At 43.2% G+C, this 27,774-nt stretch overlaps 1 protein-coding gene across 1 annotated transcript in view; it reads right to left on the minus strand.

Annotated features, from left to right (window-relative positions):
• Positions 1-5,368: 5,368 nt before the first annotated feature.
• The window catches only part of LOC110192444 (ATP-dependent RNA helicase DDX19B-like), a 35,842-nt gene continuing 13,436 nt past the window's right edge, over positions 5,369-27,774 (minus strand). The window contains exons 3-12 of the mRNA XM_020963594.2: positions 27,443-27,493; positions 26,424-26,559; positions 21,061-21,153; positions 17,613-17,715; positions 16,956-17,070; positions 14,208-14,385; positions 12,077-12,314; positions 11,185-11,347; positions 10,283-10,474; positions 5,369-9,888 (exon numbers count right to left, since the gene is read on the minus strand). Of these exons, the coding sequence (XP_020819253.1) occupies positions 9,827-9,888; positions 10,283-10,474; positions 11,185-11,347; positions 12,077-12,314; positions 14,208-14,385; positions 16,956-17,070; positions 17,613-17,715; positions 21,061-21,153; positions 26,424-26,559; positions 27,443-27,493 (1,331 nt within the window). The 3' untranslated portion in view covers positions 5,369-9,826. The remainder of the gene's footprint in view (positions 9,889-10,282; positions 10,475-11,184; positions 11,348-12,076; positions 12,315-14,207; positions 14,386-16,955; positions 17,071-17,612; positions 17,716-21,060; positions 21,154-26,423; positions 26,560-27,442; positions 27,494-27,774) is intronic.

Consider the following 27,774-nt stretch of genomic DNA (forward strand, 5'->3'; position numbering starts at 1 on the left):
GCAGTGTATCTCCAGGTGAAATCCTTTCCATGGCTGTCCCCTTGGCTAATAATACATGTAACCCTGGGTTCTACCTCAAGCCCCACCTGGAGGAAGAAACTGGGACAACAGTACATGGAGAGCTTCTAAGGGCAGACTTTCAACCATGTTCATCTCTTTGCTTATCACTTTCACAGGGGCATAAAGCTAGAAACCCAAGCCAAGGTGGGCTCCTTCTTGGCTCGGCCAGCTGCTACCTGAGGTGATCACTTGCAATGGAACTTCCACTTGCCACAAAGAGAACAGAGAAACAGGCCAGAACAGCCCCCAGGAGCCACCACAGGCTCCATGGACACTGGATCCTTTTATCTAAGACCGAAACCACATGACATTTGGGACCATCCACCGAGGTCCACCCCTGGTCATACCATGGCAGCCAGTGCCTCTTCCCTCCACCCTGATACAGGAGACACAGAATGACACCTCCCAAGGCCCCCCCAAGAGATCCCAGTAATCCCAAGCCCAGTTATGTAGAAACCAAACCACATGACCCATGAGAATGTCCCTCAGGGTCCACCCAAGGAGATCACAAGAACCTCAAACTATTTCAATGTCCCAAACAATACGACAGAGCCTAACACATTTTCCTCCCTACCTCAAGGTCCACCCCATATCATCTCTTGGCACCAATAAACCCCAAACCAAGAAACACGGAGAACATCCCAAAAGGCCCATACCAAGAGATCCTCTGGACCCCAAGGGCTCTCATCTCTCAAAGTACTTGAATCAGGAGAACACCTTCCAACATGTACCACAGATCATCCCATAGCAGGCAATATAGCATCCCTCGAGTCAGCATATGGGAACAGATGAGAACAGCCTCATTATTAACCCCAGGAGATCTCTTCTACTATTAATGCTCATAACATAACATAGGGAGGTAGGACTACCAAGATCAAAGCAAGGAGATCACTTTCCCTCTTAGTCTTTTGCCAAGACAAAGAAGAGATAGCTGGGACCACCCCACAAGATAAATTCCAAAGCACCAAGTCTAATGTTGCCCTCTCCAAGAACATCACCAATTAAGAGGCAGCGAAAACAAGTCCCAAGATAAGCCCCAAGACCCATTATCACTCTCACAAAAGGCATGACCCAGGAGAACTTCCTTCAGGGTCCCCCCTTTAGGCCATCCTGCCGACCTCAAACCCTTTTAGTTATAGGCCAAACTGCATGACCAAAGAGTACAGCACCCCACCCCCATCATCTACCCCAAATCATCCAACACTTTCTGACATTCAGCTAGAGACAGGTAAGAATACCCCCCCCCCCAATATCAACACCAGGAGATCCCTTCTTTACCAACATGGATAATGAAGAGTCAACAGGGAAAGACCCCCAAAGCATCCCTTTCACTGTTATCCCTCTTACTAACAGAGAAAATAAAGATAGGTGAGCACACTCCCAAGGGATTTCTTCCACTGTTGCCCTTTTTACTGTCATAGACAATGATGAGACACCTGAGAACACCTCCCACCAAGGTGAACCTGAGATTTCACGAACTGTTGCCCCCCTTGACCAGAGTATGAAGAGGAAGCTGCCCCTCGAGTGCTAGGGAGGCTGTGGACATGTCTCTCGATTTGGGGTGCTGAAGGCCTGAGTTCTTACACTCCGGTGCTTATTACCTACAGGATCTTAGCAATGACTTTGACCTTCTTTGAGCCTCAGTTTCCTCCTGCACAAATGGGAGTGGATGGGAGCAAGCATGACTCAGATGCCCTCTAAGGTCCCTTCCAGCTCTTCATCTGTGTTTCTTAGAGACAGAAAAGGCACCACTGGCCAATCTCCAAGGGCCATCCCTGGTCAGAGCACATATACAGTAAAATGTTCAGTGCTGGGCACTACAGGACATTGATAATTTAGAGAGTGCCCAGAGGAGGGAAACCAGCAGAGGCAAGTACCTCAAGCTCTTGTCATGGGACTTTAAAGAGCAGATTTTTGCCCTGGAGAAGACCTGGGGTAAACATAGTTATCTTCAAATATTCAGAAGATAGTGACCTGGAAAAGGAATCTGATATCTGCTTGTCTGCAGAGAGCAGACCTGGAAGCAATAGGTGGTGGCGGCAAAGAGGCACATTAAGTTTTGATATGAGGAAAACTTCCTCACATTGAAAGGTATCCAACAATGGTAGGGAAGGAAACTGGTTCCCCTTTGAGAGAAAACTACGGGCAAAGTCTAGAAGAAGACATTTTGAACCTAGTGTGGTTGGGCATTCTTGTTCAATAGGTCGGACTGAATTGTGTGCTCCTTTCTAACTCTGACATTCTCAGAACATTATCTGGGGTTTGGATTCAAGGCCTAAGAATAAGAGTAAAAAAAAAGACATGCTTAGGAAACTTTCTGTCCCTTTATACTTCACAAATAGGTATGCAGGGATAGGGATCAGAGACTGCAATGCACAAATAGGTATGCAGGGATAGGGATCAGAGACTGCAATGGAGGGGGAACCCAAGGCTCTCCATTAATTGGAGTCCAAGCTGTCACCCTGAATCGCTGTGTGATCAGGGCCATGTCACATGACTAAGCTAAGGCTGTTTCCCTATCTAAAAAATGGCAAACCTCCCTCCCCCACAGGGTGTATGTGAACCAAGTAGACTGAAAAAGGCAAAGTAGATCCTTTACCCCAACTTTACCTTACCATTGAGACCTCCCTCCTCATCCAAGGCTAGAAGGCCAGGGAGTAGAAGAGATGCAATCTTCACCACTGGCGAGCAGTGACCCAGCCTACCCACTGGCATGAACAAAATAAAGATAGCACTCAGCTAGCAAGAGTCCCAAGGCCTGGGGTCCATCTGAAGCCCAACCTGGGGGATGGGACAAGGACAGAGGAAAACAGGAAGAGAGATGCTAAGAACTTGTCTCTCATAGTGCCACAGTTGTAACTGACCCCAGGAGCCAACACAGGCAATCCCATGCACCCCAAGCTGATTTTTACATCTCAAACCGCATGACAGATGGCAACATCCCCCAAAGCCCACTCCACGTCATACCATGGCAGCTAGTGCCTCTTCCCTTCATCCTCAATCAAGACACACAGGAGAACACCTCCCAAGGTCTACCCCAAAAGACCAATGGTTCCCAGGCTGTTATCTATATCCCAAACCATGCGATCCAGGAGAACATTCCTTGGGGTCCACCTCAAACTATTTTAATGTCTCAAAAAACATGACAGAGCATAACTCATCCCATGCACCCAAGATCCACTTCAGGTCATCATATGGTATCCAGTACGTCCCAAACAGGAAACACAGGGAACATCCCAAGAGATCCCACAGACCCCAAGGCCTCTCATCTCTCAAATCATCTGACCCAGGAGAACACCTTAAAACACGTACCACAGATCATCCAATACTAGCCAATACAGCTTGCCTAGAGCCAGCACCTAGGTACAGATGGAAACATCCCCCATCACCAACCCAGGAGTTCTTTTCGATTATTAATGCTCTTAGCATAATGATGATGAAGAGAGGCAAGACTACTCCCCAAGATCAACCCCAGAGCACAGAGTCCACTGTTGCCCCTTTTACCAACATGAAGAATTAAAAGGTATCTGAAATAAACACTCCTGAGATAAATCCCAAAGGTATTCCACGAACCCCAACCCCCATTATCATGCTCACAAAAGACATGACCTGAGAGAACATCTCTCAGGGTCTACCTTTAGGCCACCCTGTGGACCTCAAGCCCCTTCAGAGACCAAACCACACGACCCAGGAACACATCACTCTCCCCCCACATCAAACACACACCACCATCAACCCCAGAACAGCTCAAGCCAGGCAATATTCCTTCCTGACATTCAGCAATAGACAGATAAGAATACCCTCCAGTATTAACAGCAGGAAAGCCCTTCTACTGGAAGAGCCTTTACCAACATGGACAATGAAAAGACAGCAGAGAACCATCCCCAAGATCATTCCCAGGGGATCCTTTCACTTTTATCCCTTTTACGAACATGGATCAATGGCTGAGAAAACCCTCCCACGTCATCTCCAGGGGATCCTTTCCACTGTTCTCTCTTTGACCATCACAATGAAGAGGTAGCTTAGAACACCTCCCAAAACCATGCCCTTTGAATAGCTTTAACTGTTCCCCCTTTGACCACCATAAACAATGGATAGCTGAGAACATCTCCTCAGCATCATCCCCATGGGATCCCTTTCATTGTTATCCTTTTTTACTAACAGAATGAAGAGGTGGCTCAGAACACCTCCCATCATCCCCAGGGGATAACTTCAACTATTCTCCCTTTGACCACGAAGAGACAGCGGAGAGCATCCCTCCCCCCAACATCATCCCCAGTAGGTCACTTCTATTCTTCCCCTTTTGACCACCATGGACCATGAAGACTCAGTTGAGAACACCTCCAGCCAAGATGAACCCCAAAGAATCCCTCCCACTGTTACCTCTTTAATCACAGGTGAGGAGACAGCTGACAATAGCATCAATGAAGGTCTTCTGCTGGCAATTCCTTACACCCCAATATCCTTTGAATAATTCCCCCCATCTGGTCTTAAAACGCACATCTTAATATGTACATCATCTCTCCCCACGTGGATCCCTATACTACTTTTGCCCACCTCATATTTTTCAACCTTCTGCATCTAACCATAATAAGGACTTTCAAGTAAGACATCTCTCAAAAACATTCAAGGCATTCATTCACCTTGCCTACTTACCTGTTAGTGGCCCTGAGTGGGTCCCTAGACTCATGCTTTCATGTTCTCATTTTACCTCTCTTCCTCCTGTCTGGATATACCCAACTAAACCAAGATATTCTATGCACTGAGTTGTCACACCTGATGAGGGGAAAACAATCTAGATCCAGTAGGAGGTCTGTCTTATGGGAACTGAGGGAATCTCAGCTGTACCATAGGAAAGTCCTCCTCCTCCTGAAGGCTGGGATGGGATCTCAGCATCTAAACTCTTCCAATCCCAAGTCTTTCATGCTATATTTGCTCTACTTAATATCTATGAGCTCTTAGGAAATCATGTCTGTCCTGGCTCTTATATAAGAAACAAAATTCTCAGGTCATTTCCTCAGCAAAGCTCCTCCCTAAAATGGGCCCCCAACTCTGCTCTCACCAACAAAACTGGCTTAGACTGCAATCCCCTTAGGACTTGAGGATGGCCATTCACATAGTTTCCACGGTCAAGATTGCTCCCCAACATTTTTACGTCAGCCATTCATATCCCTCACAGACTCCCTATTCCTTATACTGGCATTCAATGGGTCCAACAATTGATTCCCCCTTAATTATCCTCCAGGCCCTAAAACACACTGGAGTTTACATTCAGGCTGGTATCTTCCCTGTCCACATAGCATCCATGTTCAATTTTTGAAGTATTTATTAAGCCACCAGGCACTAGGTATTGGGGACAAAGACAAATATCCCAATCTTTACCCTCACAAAGTTTACAGTCTAAGAGAAATAATACATATTCCAATAATAGTAAGCAAAAATGGGCCAAGAATTTAAAACTGGAGGAGGACTTAGAGATTATCTAATGAATCCCCAATTTGACAGATGAGGAAACAATCCCAGAGGTTATATGACTGGCCTGAGGTGAGCTATCACCATAGTTTAAAACAACAACAACAACAACAAAAAACCCCCCAGTAAATACTATGTTCTCATCAAGGACAAAGGAGTGGTCAAGTGCTGAAAACTACAAGGGAACAGCCAACTTCAGTTGAGGGAAGGGAGTAAAGACTCCCACTCCAGTACCTTTTTCAGATGAGATTCTACCAAGTTGGACCAACTTACTAAGCTGACCCAGCCACTCCATCCTGCAGAGATCTCCATTCCCTGACCCCCTTAATCACTTGTCTGCACCTTCCAATAAGGCTGGGCATTCTTTATAGGGCTTCTTTGCTTTAGTTCAGGAGCCTGGAATAGGGGCCATCTCAATGGAACCGTTTAAGCAATGCTGAGAACAACGCTCAACCACCAAGTACCTATTGCTTTGAAGTCAGTTCTTCTCCACCCTCAATAGGGTCATACTTTGAACAACAAATTAACACAATACAGCCTAAATGCCTTGGGTAAGGTAATACCCTTACAATGCTTTGCTCTTCTTATTTATATTCTATTTAATTGCAGAATATTGGTCCAAATATCAGCCACACTTTTTACATATGAATTAAAGAAATCCAGAATGGCCTATTATCAGTTCTTTCCCCCTATTGCATTACATATATATTTTCCAAAGAGATACCAACTCTATTTCCTTTGTGGGTGACCATAGCCATGGCAATTCCTCTCTACGGTCCCAAGCTCCCTCACCTGTAAAACAAGAGTGTTGCTCTAAGTTTTAAGTGATTTGCAAGGAGCTTTCATGCTGTAAATGCTATGATCCTATGTAACTTCACCTTAGGGATATGGCCAAAATTGTGACCAAAATGGTAATGTGTCTATCTTCTACCCTCTCCTACAAGGTCATAAGCTGATCCGATCTTATTATTTTATTATTTGCCTCAATGCCTAGGACCTGGACTTGCAAACAATAGGTATGTCAGGATGACCAGGAACGGTCATTTCAGAGTAGTCAAGCAACCTCCAAAAACATGAGGAATGAGACACAGTCCAGAAAGTGGAAGGTTTTGGCCAGGGGTTGCATGGGCTAGGAGAAAGGACACAGAGAGGGGTGAGAACACTCAAGAAAAAAAAAGTCCTTCTTCGGGTTGTTTCATGGATGCCGGTGTTGTCTTTTCAACAAGATCCTCAATGCTCGAATGACAGCAAATGTCCTTTTTGTATCCCACCTCTAGTCCCCCAAACAACATGAACAGCGATAGGCCCATGGAAGATGATCAAAACACTCTATTACTGATTCATTAGTTTCACTACTAGAAAACTAGATCACGAATAATTTAGTGACAAGATTTTCATAATTGGTTAAAATCTATTAACATAAGTGGAAAGTAGATCTACAATGAAGCATTTCTTAACCATATAATCAATACGTGACCCCCAAGTTATCAAAGACGACAGAATTTTTTTACTGATTGTTATCTTATTAGAACACCCACGACAGGTCAGCAATTTTGCTAAAAGGGCACAAGATGCTTCTTCCCCAAATAGAAACCAACTCTTCCAACTCAGTCTGCTGGGCTAGGAGACACCAAAGCCTCTTCTCCTGCCAAAGTGCCCAGGGAATAACCAAAGGATTCATCAAGGTTATATGCTGCCTTATGCCATAGGCTTCTCCAGAAGCAGAGATGGTCCATAACTCCTCTTCCCCATCCCTAATCTTCAGCAAAGCCTTGAAGAGGTGAAAGCAAGGAACTGACACTAGGGAAAAAACCCAAAGGAGGCTGCATCCACACCTGCAGACCACATTTTCCTGCAGTACAGACACTGTATATCTGAAAGGATGTTGCTGTTCTGGTAGGATTTCTTTTTAGAATTGGGGAAATAGTGCCATGAAAAAAACAATGTCCAGATAAAGCCAAAGAGAAGGTAACAAAGTGCTTCCCATTCTTAGTTGACCTTTTCCAAAGGCAGAGACCAGCAGCCTTCAGAGTTTCTTTTAGAACGCTTTCTTGTTTTCCTGCTCAATTCTGAAATCTACAGGACAAACTGAAACTCTTTCAGTCGAAGGGGAGTTAACCTGATTTTCTCCCTTCTCACCTTCTCCCAGACAATATTTAAGTCAAAATAGGTTATAGCTTTTTTGCTTCCCTACCCCTGTAAAAGAGTAAAATAATCCCTAGCTCAATTCCCCTTGTGGAGAGAAAAAAGTCAAGACTGCCATGAGCTTTCCTAAGTGGAGGAGCGGCCTGGGGTAAGAAGCAAGGAAACAAAACAAAGCAGAAATTCAAAAGAGGTTCAGCAAGGGTAACTAAAAAGACCAGAACTAAAAAACTTTGCAGTCTCCATCCAAAGGTCACAAATCTACCCCCAAAGTTGGAAGAAGCCACAGGTGATGCCACAGGAAGATTCCAGAGGTCCATAACTTCAGGAATTTCCCCACTCCCCCTCCAGCCCCTTGCTCTCCAGCATAGCTCTAGAGATCTAAAAGCAAGGAGCCAACACTAAGGAAGAAGCCCAAAGGAGAATCGATTTGGCTCCTACCTATTACACTGGGTGCACAAAGAGGCTTAAGAATAAGTAGGGTCCCATTACCCAAACCACTTCACAAACACAGTTCCCATCACTACTCATATGAGCATTGGACATTCTATCAGCCCATGTTCCAGGCTGGCAAAAGAAACCAAAGATGGGAGGTAACTTCTTCCCACAGGACTGATTTGAATAGGCCAACTGGTTGTTGAAGTTGGGTTTTCTTTCTCTAAGAGAAGCTGGGCTTGGCTGTGGAATATGGAACGCCACCATCCAGGAAAACCTCTACTCTGGGCTAGGTTTTTCTCCAGCTAGCTGATCACTGCTTCTCCAAGGCCATAAGGAAGGATTATGGCAGCTGAGCTGCCCTACCCTCGGTTTGGGAGCAGGCACTCAGTGGCCTCAGAAATCTTCCTGTCAGGACTTCTCATTGTCCACAACTTTCCATGTCTTCACCACCTCCCAAGCTGGGGGCTGTCTTGCATCTGGTCACCAAGAAGACATCAGGGATGGTCTGAGAACCTTCAGAACCAGATAACACATGAGAATTCACCCATGGCCACCACGAGATACAGAGGGCTAGTGAGGGAAGTGAAGGTCCCTGTGGAGAGGGTGGACACTTATAGACCCCTTGCTGTACTTGCTGGCCCAGTCACTTCTATTGCTACAGTCGGTAGAAACCTTATCTTCAGTACAAATATTACAGGCCTGAAGTGATGTCCCATATATGACATGATTTTCATTGGGAGAATTGGGCCACCTTGCCAGGACAATGAAGACATGTAGCTCTCAGAACTGCTATGGTGAAGACAGTCTCCTCCTGCTGGGTCCCTCTTCTAGGGTCTCCTCTCTTCAAGTCACAGAGGCAGGGGCCTGCTGCCTTCAATGCTTCCAATGGAGAGCCCCAGTTCTAAGATCATTTGCCCCGAGTTCCCTGTGACATTTCCTGCAGGTGCTCAGCATTTTGGGGACCACATACTGTAAGTGACTTGGCACTAGAATAGGGCCACTATGATTCCATGATAATAATGTTACTGAATTGACACTGGCACATTGGAGAAGCCAACCTCCATCCCGAGGCTCAGCCCCTCTACTGATCTAGTGGGTCCTTTTCATTACCAAACCATTTCTTCACGCTGTGGGTGGCTGGGAGAAAAGAGCTGCTCCATCCCAGCCGGGGACCTCTCCCCAATCCTTTTTGGCTTTGAAACTGTCCAGGTTGCCCCTCTTGGCTCTGCCTTTTCTATCAATTGGTACCTCAGTTCTGTCTCCTTGGCAGTTTGCTGTAGACTGGCTGGCACCCAGGATATTCTTGTCTCACCTTCAGGTAAAGAACAGAAACAGACACTACCACAGTGGATACTAGAAGCCAAATTATCCATAGATGTGACAGTTCCTTAAGTAGAATCTTAAGATGGGAACACATTGGCTTTTTTTTGTGTTTAAAATAGATTTGTTCAAAAGGTTAATTTCTGTCCATTTACATCTAATCATAAAAGCCTATGTAAACATTTTTTCTCTTTCTACCTCCCCCCATTATTTGCACAATTTTTTTTTGTTAAGTCCAAACGTAATTTGAAATGAGGTAGGTAATTTCTATGTATTCCCGCCTTAGTCCTTTTTGGTGACTGGCTGAGAATTATGCCAATTTGAAAAACAAATAGTCCAAATGGAGCTGGAGATGCACATCCAGAGGGTGTAGGTCAACTCTAGCCAATGCTTTTCAGTTGGCTATTTTCTCAATCTCATCCAGATCATCGGTGTCCAATCTGTCTATCTTCTTATCTGCAAAGAAATTAAACCACAGAGAATCAAACCAGGGCCACCTTGGAGAGTCTATTTCAGGTACTGTTGCAACACGAGGACAACCTACAAACCTCTGCTTTACCTAAAAGCAATATCCAGCTACCGGGCCAAGATGTTCCTTCCTCATCTGATTGATGATGCCTTGAAGCAACTGAGCATCACATCAAGCACCACACGACAACCCGGACGTGCGCATGTAAGGGCTTTGGCCCTGGGACAAAAGAGCGGATCCTGCTCTTCTCTCCTATCCCTACTTCTCTAACAACCAGGAGGGAGATGGAGGAGGAGAGACCCAGGCCCTTGCCCAAGAGCCCTGGGCTTGCCCACTTAACAGCCAATGAGCCACAGAGGGCACATGCCCTGGGACACTCACTGAAATGTTCCTGGATCCTGTTGAGAATGTTCATGCTGTGCTTGCTGTCCACCATGTTGACGGCCAGGCCTCGCTTGCCAAAGCGTCCCGTGCGCCCAATCCGATGCAGGTATGTCTCATTGTCTGGATTCCCATCCTTGTCCACTGGCAGGTCAAAGTTGATAACCACAGACACCTGTTCAACATCGATACCTACAGTGCAGGAAGATGGAGGAGACACGGGGAAAGCAGACAAAAAAAAGCGCATGACACCCATGGTCTAATCTGTGAGAATCTAGCACCAGCAGCTGGTACCCACAAAACAAGATTTTATACCTATGGGTATAAAATAGTATGACCTGAATGGACATTACAAAAAGGATCAGATTCACCCAAAGTGATTCTCTGGTTTGAAGGACTCAAGGATTTCTCCCAGACCCACCTGGAGGATGGTCTGAAGGGGAGGGAGTTCCATCTCAAACTGCCTGATGCTATCAATTTGCCACAGCCAACACTGGAGCTATTTAAGCAAATGAGTAGCAAATATGAGGCAAGTAGGAAAACCTAGGAGCCAGAACCCTGGATCAGGATGCTGATCAAGTTCTCTTCTCCTACAGCTCAAGATCAGGAGAGCTCCATGACATCAAGAACAGAAAATTCCAAGAGCATCATCTAGCTGCTGACCCCAGACAAACCACCTGCAGGCTCAGATATCATGTCTGTAGCCTGGGGGGAATGACCATGTACTCAGCAGTGTCAAGGAGGGCAATCCAACCCCCAGCAGACCATGTCTGCAAAGGCAGAGGGAGCTGCTGATTGAGGCTCTGGGAAAACCCAAACTGCCCTTGCTAGAAAGGGGATCACAGCCGCCCTCCTGTTCTTTCCCAAGCCCGAGGCCTCCACATGGGGCAGTCTCTTCTCACCTCGAGCACACACATTGGTAGTCACCAACACTTTCTCCTTGCCCTCTCGGAAACGCTCAATCACAGCAGCTCTCTGTTCCACCATCATTTCGCCACTCAGGAGGGCCACCTGGTGGCCTTCTTTGGATAGTTCAGCTGCCAGCCAACCAGCTGTTTTGCGGGTCTGGAGTGAAAAGAATTTAATAAAATGAAGATACCAGAAACTGGTTTCAATCATTAAATTAAATGAAGATTTCATCCTTGAATTAAACAACTAAGAGTCATGTCTCTGAAATCTTTGAAGACATTTTAAAAATTTTGTCACTGGGGCATTTAGATGTTTTCCCTAAAGATGCACTGAAAGACCTCCAGTGCATTGGGTGGATCCTCTTTGGTGGATTGATAGGAAACCCAAACAAGAACTGTGCAGCCAGGGTAGGGTGGATGCATGCTGAGCAACCACATCAGAGATAAGGACACCATTAAAGTAAGAGGCTTTAAAAAGCAAAACAAAAATGCCTTGAAGTCCTATATTAAAAACAACAACAATAATAATAATAATAAAAGTTAAGAGGCAGGGGCAGCTAAGTGGTGCAGTAGATGGAGCATCAGCCCTGGATTCAAGAGGACCTGAGTTCAAATCTGGCCCCAGACATATAACACTAGCTGTGTGACCCTGGGCAAGTCACTTAACCCCATTGCCTAGCCAAAAAAAAAAAAAAGGTAAGAGGCTTTGTAAGTAATACTAATCTAAGTACTATTACTAATGAAGACCAATCAAGTTGCATTTTTCCTGCTTCTGCCCAAAATGTATCTCCCCCTTTCCAAGTCAATGAGATCCCTGGCTGAAAGGGAGGGGACATAATTTTTTCCTGCTTCCTGTTAGACCTGTGCTTTACTGAGTGCTACTCACGTGACAGAAGATCATGGCTTGTGCGATGGTGATGGCCCCATAGAGATTACAAAGGGCCTGGAACTTCTCATCCCGGCTATTGCACAAAACATAATACTGCTTAATGGTATCTAACGTTTCCTCTTCTCGCTTCAGTTTGATGATGTTTGGGTCTGGGACGACCTTTTGAGCAAACCTCCACACGGAGTCTTCGAAGGTGGCAGAGAAAAGCAGCATCTGACAGTCCTTAGGGAGCATTCTAGAAGGCAAACCCATGCACACTCGTCAACATCCTGATGCAAAGTTATAGGTAGGTGAATGGTCCTAACTCGCTATTGTATTTCTTATTTCTCAGCCTGTATCTAGAAGCTTCGAAGACGATAGAATTAGAAGTAGATGATAAGCAAGCTATGTTACCCTCCAAGTACCTAGTTTTAATTTTCTGGCTGCAGGTCAAAAGAAAAATTCCTCAGCAACATCTAAGTCTCAGACATAGAAAATACTGAATTAGGAAGTCAGGATAATCAGAATCCCAATCCCAGATTTAACAATGATTAGCTAGGTGTGTGAGCTCGGACAAGTCACTTAATTTCTATCTGGGTTTCCTTATCTATAAAAGAGCAAAAATAATTCAGTCTCTTTGTTCACGAGGAGGTGATGAAGATCAAATGAATTAACAGAACTTTTACCTATCAAACTGAAAATGATAATAAAAGATGGAAATCTTCAGGGGTAGAAGGCTTTGGGATAACGGACATATCAATACATTGTTGGTGGAGATGACAACTGTTCCAATCATTTTGGAAAAGCATATAGAATTATGATACAAGTCACTACATTATTCATATCCTTTGACCCAGGATTGCTGGGCATATTTCCCAAAGAGGTCATAGGAAAAACACAAAACAAAAAACTAGAAACAAAACTGGATATCCATGGAAGGATGGCTGAATAAATTGTGTTCTATGAATATAATGGAATATTACTATACGTAAGAAATGATGACATGCCAAGAACTCAAATGTGTGAATACTTTTGTGACCTTATGGAGAATGAAGAAAACAAAACCAGAAGAACAGTATCTATGATGACTACAATTATGTAAATGAAAACTGCAATAAAAGTCATCGAGTGCAAATTATCCACAATGACTTATGCTAGTCACAAAGAGTTCTACTGTCTGAGCAGCAGCAGCAGAAAACCAGGGTGTAGGTCACCACACACCCCACCCCCCCATCCCCCCCCCCCCACACACCACTGTAATCTCAGAAATGACAGTAGTGGAAAAACAAAAGGCATGAATAAAATTCGACAGGAAAAAATGAAATGCAGTGTAAGCCAGTCCAGTTTATTTTCCCTCCAGGGAAAGCATCACCATGGACAGCTCCCTGCAGGCTGAAAATGGCAGCCAGCAGCAGCAGTGCTCAGCACACAGGATTCTAAAAGCTAAGAGCTGGAAGGGGCCTTCCAAGTTATAGAGGACAGTCTCTCCATTTCCTTTATCAATGAAGAAATTAGCCCAGAGCATTTATTATTCAAGATCATCCACCTGACTGGTGGCCAAGCCAGAACTAACCTTACTCTCCTATTAAACACAAGAAGATGGCAACTGGCTTCGAGGGAACAAAAAGGCATGCGCGCCCCCCCCCTTTTTCAGGGCATGGTCAAGCTGCCACCAGCAGGACCCTTTGGCCTCCTCCTGCTGTGGCAGGGGCTGACAAAGTGGGCAGCCTTGTGCTGTCAGTTGCAGGGGACTAAGGTGCTGGGAAGGGCAAGGGGACAAAAAAAAAATCACATAAAAGAAATGCTAATGGAAACTCTAACTGTGGGCCAGACAGAATAAACAAATCCCTGCATTTATAATGAATCCTTTTACTTTGGCAGCAGTCATAAAGATTAAGATGGAGTAAAGAGTCTCACTCATTCTGTCACTATATCTTCAACAGATATCACAACTAAAATACTCCCAAGGAATACAATCTGCAATCTGTAATGCTACAGGGAACTGCTCTGGCCTCTCTCAGTAAGTGACCACCCTTGTGACTCAGCAAATGCTTAGTGTCCAGGTCCCAGGGGAGAGACGGTGGTTTTGGAGCACAGTTAGTTTCCTGTAGGAAGATTTCCTCCCCTCATTCCCATCAGCATCTCGTACCTCTGGATGCGGATACTCTGATCCTGATGGCCTTGGGTGGCTATCATCACGTCAGCTTCATCTAGAACGAACACCTTGATCTTTTTGGGGTCGATGAACTTCAGCTTGGAGCACCAATCCAGAACAGTGCCAGGGGTACCAATTACGATCTGCTCACTGATCTTCTGGCCTCTTTCTACTGTTGAAGCAAAAACAAGTTCTCCATGAGATTGCTTTTGGTCACCACACAGTTTGAGTTTTTCCCTGGAGTCCTATGGAATGATCATGTGGCCCCAGAAGTATGCCCACAAAGCCAGAGAGAAGAAAAAGGAAAACCCATCGACGGGAAGGCTGGATTTGCAAGGTGACATGTAAGTGTACAGACAGAAACACAAGAGGCAGAACCAAGCTGTCCTTTGCCCTCTGGAGCCAGCCTCCACATGCTGACACCTTATCCCACGAAGAGAATCCTCCCTCCTCATGCTCCTTTTCACCACCACTATCCCAGCTGAGGCCCGAGCTACTTCACATCCGGATGACTGCATCAGAGATGCAGCATTTAATGCCTCCAAGCCACCTGGCACACCACTTTCAGATTCATCTTTTCCTATTACTTGCCAGACTGTCAATTCAACAGTGAAAAATCTTTAATAGTTTAGCCATTCTGAAAAGCAATTTGGAATTATGTCACTTGAGGGGAAAAAAAAGTGACTACAATGACCCAAAGCTCCATTGCTAGGCAAACGCTCCAAGTAGTTGAAAAGAGGAAAGTTCCATATGCACCAAGATTGGATGTGTTCCTGACACTCTGGCCTCTGCTGCTACCTCATCCTGGACCTTTCCTCAGGCCTTGGGCTTCCTCCACCAGGCCAGCTCCCATCAATGAGTTCTTCTGGGAGCCTCCTGACATCATTCTGCTGCCAGCTCTGTTCCTGTGGGACTCCAAAAGCATGGCCCCAGGCCAGGTACCTTCAAATGCTTCCCCTCCCCGCTCCTCACGTTTTCAGCTCCCATTTGTGTGCTGTCTTTCCTCACTACAATGGAAGCTCTGTGAGGGCAAGGCCTTTCTTTTGCTTGTACTTATGTTCCCAAAGCTCAGACCAACACCTGGCACCTACAGGACTGTAATAGAATGTTACTGGACTACAAGAATCAATGAAAACTGCAAAAGAATTCAAAGAAGCAGAAGAAAACAGAAACAGAAAACAATACATAAAATGACCATCTCAATGCAAAGAACAGAAAACCAAAACTAAATTTAAAATCTAATTATCACGACCAAGCTAGGCCCTAAGAAAATGCATCTCTCTCTCTCCTTTTCAGAGGTAAGAGATCACAGGTATGGATTGTGTGGATATTGCATATACCATTAGATGTGACTGACGTATTGATTGGTGACACATTCCCTGCCCTTATGTTCTAATGAGAGGAGATAAGATGAATACAAAGTAGCTTTGGGAGACAGGGTATGAGCAGCTAGGGGCGATCAAAAAAGGTTTTGTGAAGGTGATCCCAAAGCTAAGCCTTGAAAGAAATTATGGGCTCTCCAGGGTGGAGATTAAGGAAGGAGACACCAGAGCAAAGGCACCGTTTGACGAACAGCCCACAAGGCAGTCTGGTGACTGATGTGCAGAATGCAAGGAAGAGAGGAATGGACAACAAAGAAGGGGAAGGGAGAAAGGGGCCAAACATGGGAATGTATAGTTGACCTTAGTGTGAACAGGAAGCCAGTGAGGTTTACTGAGCAGGGGAATGGTTAACACAATCAGCTCATGCTTTGTGATGTCATTAGAATACGGAACTTCAGGAGAAAACTCCTCCCAGTGCAAGTGGGCACCTTTCCTGAAAAGGCTAAATGATTTCCCCAGAGTCATACAGCCAGTACGAAGTCTTCTCGGTTCGAGACTGGCTCTATCTCCACTACTGTCACGTACCTCTCTGACATGAAGGTAAAATAAAAGAAAAAGAAAGCAAGAAAAAAAAAAGATGTTTTTTAAAAACCAAAGAGCCATCTGCAACAACTGCCTCCTGTGTACTGTACCAGTGCCAGGCCCGCTCCACCTCATCAGATCAGTCTCTTCCTTAGCCTTCATCCACACGACACTTGTTCCTTCCTGCGTCTGTGACCCTGTCAATGTCATTTCTTTGGCCTAGAATGCCCCTCTTCCTCCTGCCTGCACAGGCAAATCCTACCCAACCTTCCAGAACTAGCTCAGCTTCTACCTTGCTCACTGAAAATTTCCTGACTAGTTCAACCCAGATTCTTTTTGAAGACAAGTGTGATCTGATTATGCTTTGTAGGCCAATGAGCCAAGGAATTACTTTGTGTAGCTGCTACATTGAAGAAAGGCATTTGAGGTAAGTATCATTTTAGTTCAGGATTCCTCAACCCTTTCCAAACAATACGTTTTTGAATGACCCTGGGCATACCTGTCTCTAACCATAGAACATTCTAACACATCTGTCCAAAAGAAATCAAAACTAGCAGGACTCTTGGTCTGGCTTTAACCACATCAATTCCTCCTCTACTGAAAAAGCAGCACCTCAGTTACTGACCACCCTTTGAACATTTCAGAAGTCCCTCTCAGAGGATTTCTTAGAGTTTGATTTCTTTCAGTCAAAGTATAAGTCACTTCAAGACCAAGGCATCTTTTCAAGGCTGACATCTGTGGGTCTCGAATGTTCTTCGAATTTCACCAGCATTTGTGTCCGATGTTCCCAACCCGCAACCTTCCTCCCCCTTGAGTAGCCTTTAAAAATGATACTCACACTTGTTGCCTCGGACAGCATAAGCCAGCTTAAGTTCTGGATAAAATTTGCCCATCTGTTCAATCACCTTTCCTGTCTGAAGAGCCAGCTCATAAGTGGGTGACAGGCACAAACACTGAAAAGCAAAGCACACAGGCTAAGCTGCCCTTCCGGGTATTTTAGACATTTAGTAGGGAAGCCTCATACTATTTACTTCAATGCAGCACTCAAACACCTGTTTTCAGGAGCTGGGCAGACAGGGACAGAGGGATCTTTACTTTTCCATAACCCCAAAAACAAATGCAATGAAAGGCAAGGGACAAATCTCCTCCTGCCCCCATCTTTTGATTACAACACACTTCTTTTGGTTGTACCACAGTAAGCTGGCAACCTCAGTGTTATGGTATTTCTGCACAGGCACTCTGACTTGGGTAAACACTCACAGGGTGGCTTATCTCTTTTCAGATAGCTGTAGATGTAGATATAGCTTTTCTAATATAATCAAGGCTCAGAGCCAAAGAACTGTTCAAATCTGCTCAAACAAAGGAAGGGCTTGAGATTCCAGTTGGAAGCTTCCCCCTCCCTCCCAGGACCTGCCAGGTTTTTTTTAATGCACTAAATGACAGCGGCTCTCCAGTGGTGCACTAGTCAGGGAACTCTCACCCACCAAACCGTTACCTGGGGGTATTTGTTCAATGGTTCCATTTGACTGAGCATAGCCAGGACGAAGGCAGCTGTTTTACCAGTACCAGACTGAGACTGGGCGATCAGGTTCTGTGGGCTACATCATGACAGAGCAGGAATATTAAAAATAAGTTTTGTTTTTAAAACGCCTAACAGCCTAAGTTCAAGAATTGCTGTGATGATAAATTTAAATACCAACTCTGTAGCAAAATGACATTTCTTACTTTTAGTTTTTTCTTATAAACAGACAAATCATCAAATAGAGAAAACGAGAAATAAAATCTTACACAAACCCCCTAATATTTAACAAAGTTGAAACAAATAAATTAACAGACAACAAACAAAAATACCTAGGCTCTATGTCCCTTTCCAAGTCTGGCTGAAGTTCTGTTACCTTTGGCTTTCTTTTAAGCACAAAGTCTACGATTCTCTACAATTCTGCGTCTGCTGATTTACTTTGCATCATTTCATGTCAATCTAGGGCTACAATATTCTATCTAATCAATTAACCATAATTTATTCAGTCATTTTCCAACTGTTGGCGTAGATTTTTTTTAAATTATTTTTGTAATCAAACAACTCTGGAAAAATTGGAACACTAATGCATTGTTGGTGGAGTTGTGAAATGATCCAACCATTTTGGAGAACAATTTGCAACTATGCCCAAAGGGCTATAAAAAAATGTGCATACCCTTTGACCCAGCAATAGCACTTCTAGGACTATATCCCAAAGAGATCGTACAAAAGGGAAAAGGACCCACACGTACAAAAATATTCATAGCAGCTCTTTTTGTGGTGGCAAAGAATTGGAAATTGAGAGGATGCCCATCAATTGAGGAATGGCTGAGCAAGTTGTGGTCTATGAATGTAATGGAATACTATTGTGCTATAAGAAATGATGAACAGGCTGACTTCAGAAAAACCTGGAAAGACTTGTATGGTCTGATGATGAGTGAAGTGGGTAGAACCAAGAGAACGTTGTACACAATAACAGCCGTGTTGTGTGATGACTAATATTGATAAACTTAACCCTTCTCAGCAATACCAGGATCTAAGACATCTCCAGGGCCCTCATGATGTAAAAAGCTATCCACATCCAAAGAAAGAACTATGGAAGTTGAATTGCTATCTTTTTTTTTCTCTTCTGTTGAATTTTGTTTCCTCTTTCTGATGGTTCCTCCTATTGGTTTTAATTTTTACTTACATCACTAATGTGAAAATATGTTTAATAGGAATGTAAATGTATAGCCTATATCAGATTGTGCGCCATCTTGGGGAGGGTGGTGGGGAAGAAGGGGGAGAAAAATTTTAAACTCAAAAGCATATGGAAATGATTGTTGATAAATTAATAAAATAAATTAAAAAAAAATAAAATTATTTTTGTACAGCTAGGTCCTTTTTTCTTTTTTAATGATTAAGGCCCTACGATTAAGGACTTTTGGACTTCTTACTGTACGTATTACAAAATTATTTTCCAAAATCTTTACATCCCTCTAAAGTCACACCAATAATGTAGCAGAAGCCTCGTTTCTCCATAGGCCCTGATTTTTAATATTTTTTCCCCTATGTAGGGGGACGGGAAGATCATTTTAGTGGGGATAAGGTGACATATCTTAAGATTACCTTGATTTTGTATTTCTCTGAAAATCTGAATGTTTCACCTTGTATTTCCTGCTTCAAAAATTGCCTGTTTATACTCCTAGAAAATCATTCCTCTGGGGAGAGTCTATTAGTCTTATAGAGATGTATCAGTTCCTTATTAACTCTGGAGATCAGAACTTCGTTTGATATCATTTCAATCACCCAAGTTTGCTTTTGGAGCCATCTCCAACTCCTTCTCCTTCACCCTAACATCTAATCAGCTGCCAAGTCTTGTCGACTTATCCACATTCACAAGTGTGCTATAAATCTGCTTTTTGGTATCATTTCAGTCGTATTCTTAATATTCTATATGTTGTCTCCGAATCGTTGTTTTATGTAACTATATTTATAGCTTCTCTTTTGCAGAGTTAATTTCTTTCCACATCTATTAGTTCTTGTTTTAATACTTTGCTCAACTCTACAAGATATTCTCATTCATCTTTTTTGTTGAATTTATCATGTAATTAGTGAGGTGTTAACATTTCATACTTCTTAATTAGGAAATAGCAAGAAGCCATTTTTTCCTGCAAGACTGTGAGGTTTTTCTTTGTGCATTTTACTACAAAATTATTGGGTGGGCATGTATTTCAAACCAAGATGCTTTAAAACTAACACCCTTTCTTTTAAATACACTTAAATATTTCGCAATTAAATGCTTTTCTTATAAATAGCATACTGATAAATTCTGTTTTAAAATCAATTCTTTGTCGTTTTTAATTATCAAGTTTGTCTATTCTTCATACTGTTATTATTCTTGTGATTAAGCCAATATTAACTCAATGAACCTACTCTAAAGAACATTCTTCTGCATTCCACTACTGGCAATGAAGATTCTTTAACCTGGAGTTTCCCTTTATCAGAGAGACTCAAGTGGAGCTCTGCTTTGGGACTCCCCTGACCTATTCCCCTCTCTCATTTTCCCCTCTTTCCTTTTTTCTGTTTCTCTGAAAACTTTTGAAATATTTGGGGATTTAGCCAATGTTACATTATGCAACACTTTTGTTAGCAACAGGTTTGTTTTGTCTTTGAGAAGGGTGAATTCTTTCAAATACCTAATTAGGAGTGGGATTTCTGATTGTTCTTCCAAGACCCCTTTTGAATATTTCTGCCTCTCATCTCTTGCAACAGAAGAGCACACTGAGCTCTGCTGGTCAGATAATCTGACAAGTGATTTTTGCCTCTATTTACCATTTCTCCCATTTGTCCTTCATCCTCTGTGGCTTGGGCCAGCCCAGGCTCAAGGGTTCCCAGACTCCTCCTGGATGCCTGGGTTTTCTTCCCTGGTGTAATAGTGACAGAGCTCAGCTGTGTCTGGTCCTGTTCAGTGCTGGTTTCTACTTGGGTATTACTGCTGCCTATTATTACCAATTTGAGAAAGCTTTCTTTGACAGTTTCTTAGACTGCCATTTCAGTTCTCTATTTTCAAACTTTAAGAGACACCAGTAATCCTGAGATGCCTCCTCTCTGCTTCCTAACCCATCATCTGCATTCCCTACCACAGATAGCACAGAGTCCTACATCATGCTCTAGCTACGCTATATTTCTATAACCAATATCTTTGTTTCATTAATAGTTTTAGTTTTAACAAAAGTAGAAGCTAAATATTTCAGGTTAATGATGTATTAAAAATACTTCACAGAAGATATATGTTAAGTCTCAGGTCTTACTGGAGGGACATTCATAATGATATTAATCTATGGTCTTAAAAATGATACTCACTAAACCATACTTCTGATAATAGGCTGCAACTGGAAATAATTAAAACTCTATTATGAAAGGACTAAACTGTCTAGATACATACGGTTCAGCAAGCATCATGGGTAGTGCATTCTCTTGTATCTTAGATGGCCGGTTAAAGCCCATAGCATAAACCCCTTGCAGAAGCTGTGGTTTCCTGGAAGAAATATTATGAAAATGAGTCATCATTCCAAATCACAGCAGGTAAGTGATAACTATACATCTTTCTACTCAGTCTACTTCCCAACCAACAAGCAGTGGTCCCTACCACTAAAGCCAAACAATTCTCCAGGATATTAACACCAGCACCTTCTCTCACAATTTCAACTTTCAATAGCTTCTTTAACTTAGAAAATTCAGAATAACCCTTTTTTCAGTACAACAAATAAATTTCTATCCACCCACAAATCAAGCCAGGCCTGGATGTCGAGTCTTTCTTAGCAACTGCAGGAGTGATGATTAAAGGAATTCATTGCAAGAAGTTGAAAAAGAACAAATATTTAAATTGAAGTTATTTCTCATTATAAAAAAATTTAAGTTTTACAAAACAGGAGTGAAGTTCTAATTACTCTCAATACAGACACTTCACAGAGTCAGATACAGGTCAGGGTAAGGAAGTATATAACATGAAGGCCCAAGTTGGGTTGTAAAAGATTATAATAGGGGCAGCTAGGTGGCACAGTGGATACAGCACCGGCCCTGAAGTCAGGAGGACCCGAGTTCAAATCTGGCCTCAGACCAAACACTTGACACTTACTAGCTGCGTGACCCTGGGCAAGTCACTTAACCCCAATTGCCTAAAAAAGGCAAAAAAAAATAAAGATTATACTACAATGACAGTAATCTAGTTTGAAGTCTAGGTCTCATCTGACTCAAAGATCTAATCTCCCTTCCTTAAAAGGGAAACAATTTCAGGGAAGGATCTTAATTCTCTGAAAGAGACTTATTCTTGTCTATGGTGACCACAATAAGATTGGAAATGTCTTTGCTTATTTTAATTAAGAAAAGGATATCTTTGGTCACCTTTTATCAGATTGAAAGGGGAATAAAGGTGCAAGTGGGACCTTGGGCAGGCTCCTGGGGCTGTGGAGGCCATTACCGGCTACCACAGGCCCTCTGCTCTGTGCTCAGTTTGAACTGCAGTACAGGATTGGACTAGGGAAGGAGAAGGTAGTCAGAAATCCATTTCTGGGCTCCAACAGCTTAGAGGGTCACTTTCTTCAGTTCCCAATTCAAAGATTGTGGAGTGGGAGTTGCATTTCATACTTTAAAAAATTATTACATTATGTTTTTCTAATCTCCAATGATTAAAATAATTTTAATTAAATTTTATGGTTTAAGAATACATGTTGCATTAAAAACAACTTTTTAAACTCTTGAATATGCTGAAACATAACATAAATTTAAGCTTAAAAACAATTGAGGGGGTGCTTATGTTGGGGTGCTTGGGTGCTTATGTTTGGGTACTGGTACTTGGGCCCCAATTTCTCCCTAGCCTCAGAAACACTGTCCTTTGATAATCATTTAAGATCAACTGAGCCCCAATAAGGACCAAAAAACCTAAATTAATCTTCTTCTCTCTGAGTGAACTAAAAACACCCCTTCCTGTGTCAGCAAATTCCAGGACCAGCTAGAGCTGATCAGTATTCTTCCTGTTTGTTATCACTGGGCCCAGGATGTCTGAGACCAGATACTCTCTAGAATAATGGGACTTTTCTTATCTTGAGTTTCAGTTGAGAACTGACCACTCCTTAACCACTCCCTAATCCCACCCTGAATCCCCTAGTTAGCATATTTGACATATGTTTTATTGCATTTTATCCTATATAAACTTTACCTGTACCTCTCTAAGGTTGCAGGATCCTTAAGAATCCTTGCCCGCTGAAAAGCGTAATAATAAATCTTCGCCACCCTTGAATTAAAGAATGCTTGAGTCTGTGAATACATTCCAGACGACCCGTCCTGTACTCCGGTCTTTGACGGGTCACAACCTCTCAACTTCTCAGCCCGCAACATTTAGATCCATTAAAGTATTTTTTCTGATTGTGTGCTAGCAAAACACTAAACTTAAATGGTATACCTGTGCTTCTACTCTGCTATTTCCTAATTACCATAAAATTTATGTTGGCAGTTGCTTGAGAGGGAGCATTCTGATTGGCAGCAGTAACTTGAATCCTTTCTCAAAGCAGAAATGCCTGCATATTTAAACTGTCTCAGACAGATTCTGGCTAAAATGCAGAGCATAGTTTTCTTTCACAGTAGCAAAAATTGTTGATGTGATATTCATTTGATTTCACAAACAGGTAGCTCCTATTCACCAAATGTCAAGGAAAAGAAAAAGAAATGAGCAGCTAGAGAGTAAGCTGTCAGATCACTCCAGGTCCCTCCTTTAGCTAATCCTGCTAGTTGTTAGTCCCTCTAACTACTGACTAACCCAAATGATCCACATTTAGAAAGTAGATTTTTTTTCCCCTACATCTTGCTTGGAATTCACAGGCTTTCTAAGGGCACATTCTGCCTGCAGCCTCTCCAGGTAGAACCTTTCAGTGTTCTCCATTTGAAAGCAGAGTGCCACAAAGCTCAATCTTCTGAACCTGTTGCCCAAGGATACACTGAGGAGTAATAGAATGAAGACTCAGTCCAAGTGCTCCCACTGATTAACCACTTTCCTTCGACACAATAAAATACATATTTCAGACATAAAACAAACCGAGTGGATCATCAAATCCAAGCTTAATTCTGTATCCCGTTGGCTGTTGACTAGAGCCAAGCACAAGAGAATCTATCTTTCAAGGAGACCAATTTTTGTCATTATAAAAGAATTTTTTCTTTTCAAATTCTTCTCCAGTGTGGAAAAGCAGCAGTAAAACAAGAGACAAATCTGAGAAGAAGCTTGGCCCTAGGCTACTGAAACAGAAGTTATCCAAGGAGGACAGAGTGGAATGTGTTAAAGTCTGTAAAAAAGAGAAAAAAAGGATCTCTAACAGAACTACTCCTCGATCTTAGCTGTCAATTTTTCATTAGCAATCTGATCGGGCTCTACTAAGCTCTACTTAAATGTTCTTAAAACAAAATACAAAAGTGTAATGTATTAACAAGGTACAGTAGTCCAGGCAGCCCCAGCACTGTGGCCTTGCCCAAAATGGGCCCTCTAAGTGCACCGATTATGAACCTGAAAGCCCTGGGGACACAAATACAAACAAGCAAGACAAGCCCTGCCCTCAAGGAGTTTATATTCTAATGAGGGAAGAAGACCAGAGCTCCAATGAGAGTGAGAAAGGGGGCAGGTGTGCAGCTTGAGGGTGAGACCTAGGCTGCCTGGTTTGGAGACGGCTACCAAGTTCAATTCAGTGAGACACATCATTCCTTTGCTTTGTGCAAGGCTGTACTAGGTGTTAAAAGACTATATGGATGCAAACATCACAGCCTCTGCTCTCAAAGATCTGCCATTTAATTGGGGAGGGGAGGCAAAACAAGGACACGACTGTAAGCACGAAATATATAAGTGGAATGAAAATAAGAGGCAGACAAAATTCTAAAAGATTTGAAAAAAGGTGGCTTTCAGTTTGGGGTCTGTAATACACAACTAACACCTCACACAATCTGGATTTTCTGTTGCTCTCACAGTTGAGCCCTTTATCATAATATGATATTATTTATGCATGTTATCTTTGTTCAGTAATTACTTTTATTTCTGCCTTGTCTCTATACTCAAAGACACGTTCCTTGTTCACAGAAGCACTAGGGAAGATGACTCAAGTACAATATTAGCCAATTAAAAACAACTAATGCCAAGCACTTATTAGGAATAGGGCAGCTTCTTCTGGGAAGTGGCTAAGGGTAGATCGGTCATCATTGTTCTCTGCCTGATGCTGCCAACACAATAGCCAGTGATCATCACACAACTCCTCCCCAGGAAAGGCCTGAAGGACCAAAGGGTGGTATTGTTGAGGAGCTTGTTTTCCAGCAAGAAGAGGAAGTAAAAATGTCTGATCAGTCCCCCAGGAGTTGAGGGAGAATCCCTGGGAGGTGTTTCTTGGGCTAGAGGCAGCTGGTGTGCCAGGGAAGCACTAAGTTGCCATATGATGCAATTCTGCCCAGCCTGCAATGAGCATCAGTGCCTAAGCAGCCAGCCAGCTGCTCCTCTCATGGTCCTCTGCTAACGTGAGAGACCTACCATGGCATGGCCAGCCTGTGGATCTGACAGTGGCCCAAGCTCTGTGCTGCACTAAGGACACAAACAGCCTTTGACCTCAAGGAACTTGCATCCTATCAAGGGAGCCAATGAGTCCAAACAGACACACACACAAAAGACACAAAATAATTCTGAGGAGAAGCAGGAAAGATTCCAGGAGAGGTGAATCTTAAATGAAACTCAGGATTCTGACTGGCTGAGATGAGAGCATTCTGGGCACAGGAACAGGGACAGGAGGCAAAGAAGGCACATTTGGCCAGATCGGAGGATTCTGTGAAAGGGAGATAGGTTTGCCAAACAGAGGGCTTTATTCTAGAGGTGCCAGGGAGTCCAGTGGGGCTGACTGCCCAGGTAAGTGGCAGCTCAGCAGCTGTGTGGAGGGTGGTATGGAATGGGAAGATACTGGATGCACCAACCAACAGATAAGGAGACTGCTGAAAGAAGGACAGCTGTGTGAATGGAGAAAAGGGGTAGCAGGGGAGAGGGCTGTGGACAGAGAAACACCCAGAATCAACAAATGACCTGGTGTGAGAGAGGGAGGAATCAATGACAGCACAGGCATGAAGCTGTGAGGATGGAGGTCCCCTCAACACAAACAGGGGAAAAGAGAACTAGCTGCTTGAGACCTGCTGCAGCTGAGACATCAGAGGACATCCAGTAGTAAACACACCATAAGCAGGTGGTCTTTGTATCTAGGGGTCACCAGCACAGAGACCATCTGTAAGCTCCTGCAAGCTGATGAGGGCACTGAGAAAAAAGAGCACAGAACCTAGGACGGAACGTGATGGTACTTGACCAAGATGTCAATCTAGGAAAGGAGACTGTGGAAGAGAGGCCAAAAGGCAGGAGAACCAAGGGAGTAGCATCAGAAAGCCAAAAGAAAGGTGAAGAGGACAGTGATCCCTGCATATACTCAGTAACTGCAGCTAAAACATCCCTAGTCCATGGAGTTATTGGTTATTTTCATTTAAAAATCTAGTCTTATAGGCTGAAGTATCTGAATTCTAGTATTTAATAACAATGTCCAAAAATAAAAGGCACATTCTGATGTGATAACTAATCCTATTTACATTCTCATAGCACTGAAAGCTTTACAAAAGAGGTCCCCCACTTAATCAAGGCTGGGCCAACCTCTCCAACTAGTTATGATATCAAAATCCCACCCTAACTTCTGGAATGCAAAGTTCTTCCAGGGGGCAGGGGATGGGGAGAACAAGAAAAGTGATACTTACAGCCGAAGCTCTTCAAAAGACTTCACTGAATAGAGGGGGGAATTTGGATCCCGCTGAAGGACCTCCACTTGATTGGTATTGTCCACAAGGTTGCTTCTAATCAGCTTGTTTAGCAAGGACTGAGCAGCTCTATCCTCTACAAGTGGGACAACAGGTCCAAACAATCAAACCGGTTACAAGCGGATCATGCCCATCCACCTAGCCCTCCCATTCTGTTCTGGTCCTGGGGTCTATCAATAGCTCCTCCTTAGGACTTTTCTCTCATTACTCAGTCAAATTTCTCACTTCTCATTTTGGCCTCACTCAAAACTCCAATTTATAAACCAAACTACGAAAATGACCAAGTTTTGCACAAAAAGTGCAAGAAACAGTAAATTACTTAAAGGGCAGGGCTGACATGTTAAAACTTTTGTTTGGTACTGTCACACCATGCTATGAATATTAGCTGACTATTATGTGGAGGTCTATTAGGAAGATGGATTTCATCTCTAGATATTTCAGGGCCTTAGGATTTTGTGCTGCCAGAACCATGACACAAGCTCCTTGAAAGCAAGAATTACTTTCTACTCATCATGTTCCTCTCCACAGGGCCTTGCAGACAGGCCGTGTTCTTGTTCAGTCATTTTTAGTTTGACTCTTCGTGACCCCATTTGGGGTTTTCTTGGCAGAGACACTGGAGTCGTTTGACACTGCCCTCTCCGGCTCATTTTACAGATAAGGAAACTGAGGCAAACAGGATGAAGTGACTTGTCCAAGGTCAAACCACTAAGTGTATGAGGCCAGATTTGAACTCACAAAGATGAGTTTTCCTGATTCCAAATCCAGCACTCTATCCTCTGTGCCACCTAGCTGCCCTGGAGAGTAGGTATTCAGTCAATACTTACTATAAAAGAATGTAAGTTATTTGTCAAAATAAAGTTCTAAAAAAAGCTCTGAAGGAACATCCTATTTGATTCTTTTAGAACTTAATTCCCAGAATCTCTCTAACTTCTCTTCTGCTGTAAGATTGCCAAAGTTACCTTTCTCCTCTTCATCAGTCTTCCCTGGATTCTCATCAGCTTTGACAATACCTGTATCAGAAAGACAACTGCTGTTATTCAAAGACCCGTATCAGATCTGACCATTTAAGTACTATGACAGATTTTGTTTCAGAGTTATCTAATGAAGCGGACCCTCTGGTAGCCAAACTTGGGCAATTTTAGTCGTCCCAAATGAAAAGAATCATTATAAATTTAACACCAGTAAGTTAAAGGTAGCTATTACTGAGTTTATGTGGTCATAAATATAAGGTATTGGCACATGGAACAAAAATTTACTCCTAAAATTGAGGTTTTTGTTCCTGAAAACTAAT

This window comes from Phascolarctos cinereus, unplaced genomic scaffold (genome assembly GCF_003287225.1).
Source record: "Phascolarctos cinereus isolate Bilbo 61053 unplaced genomic scaffold, phaCin_HiC Scaffold_2;HRSCAF=192, whole genome shotgun sequence".
NCBI lineage: Eukaryota > Metazoa > Chordata > Mammalia > Diprotodontia > Phascolarctidae > Phascolarctos > Phascolarctos cinereus.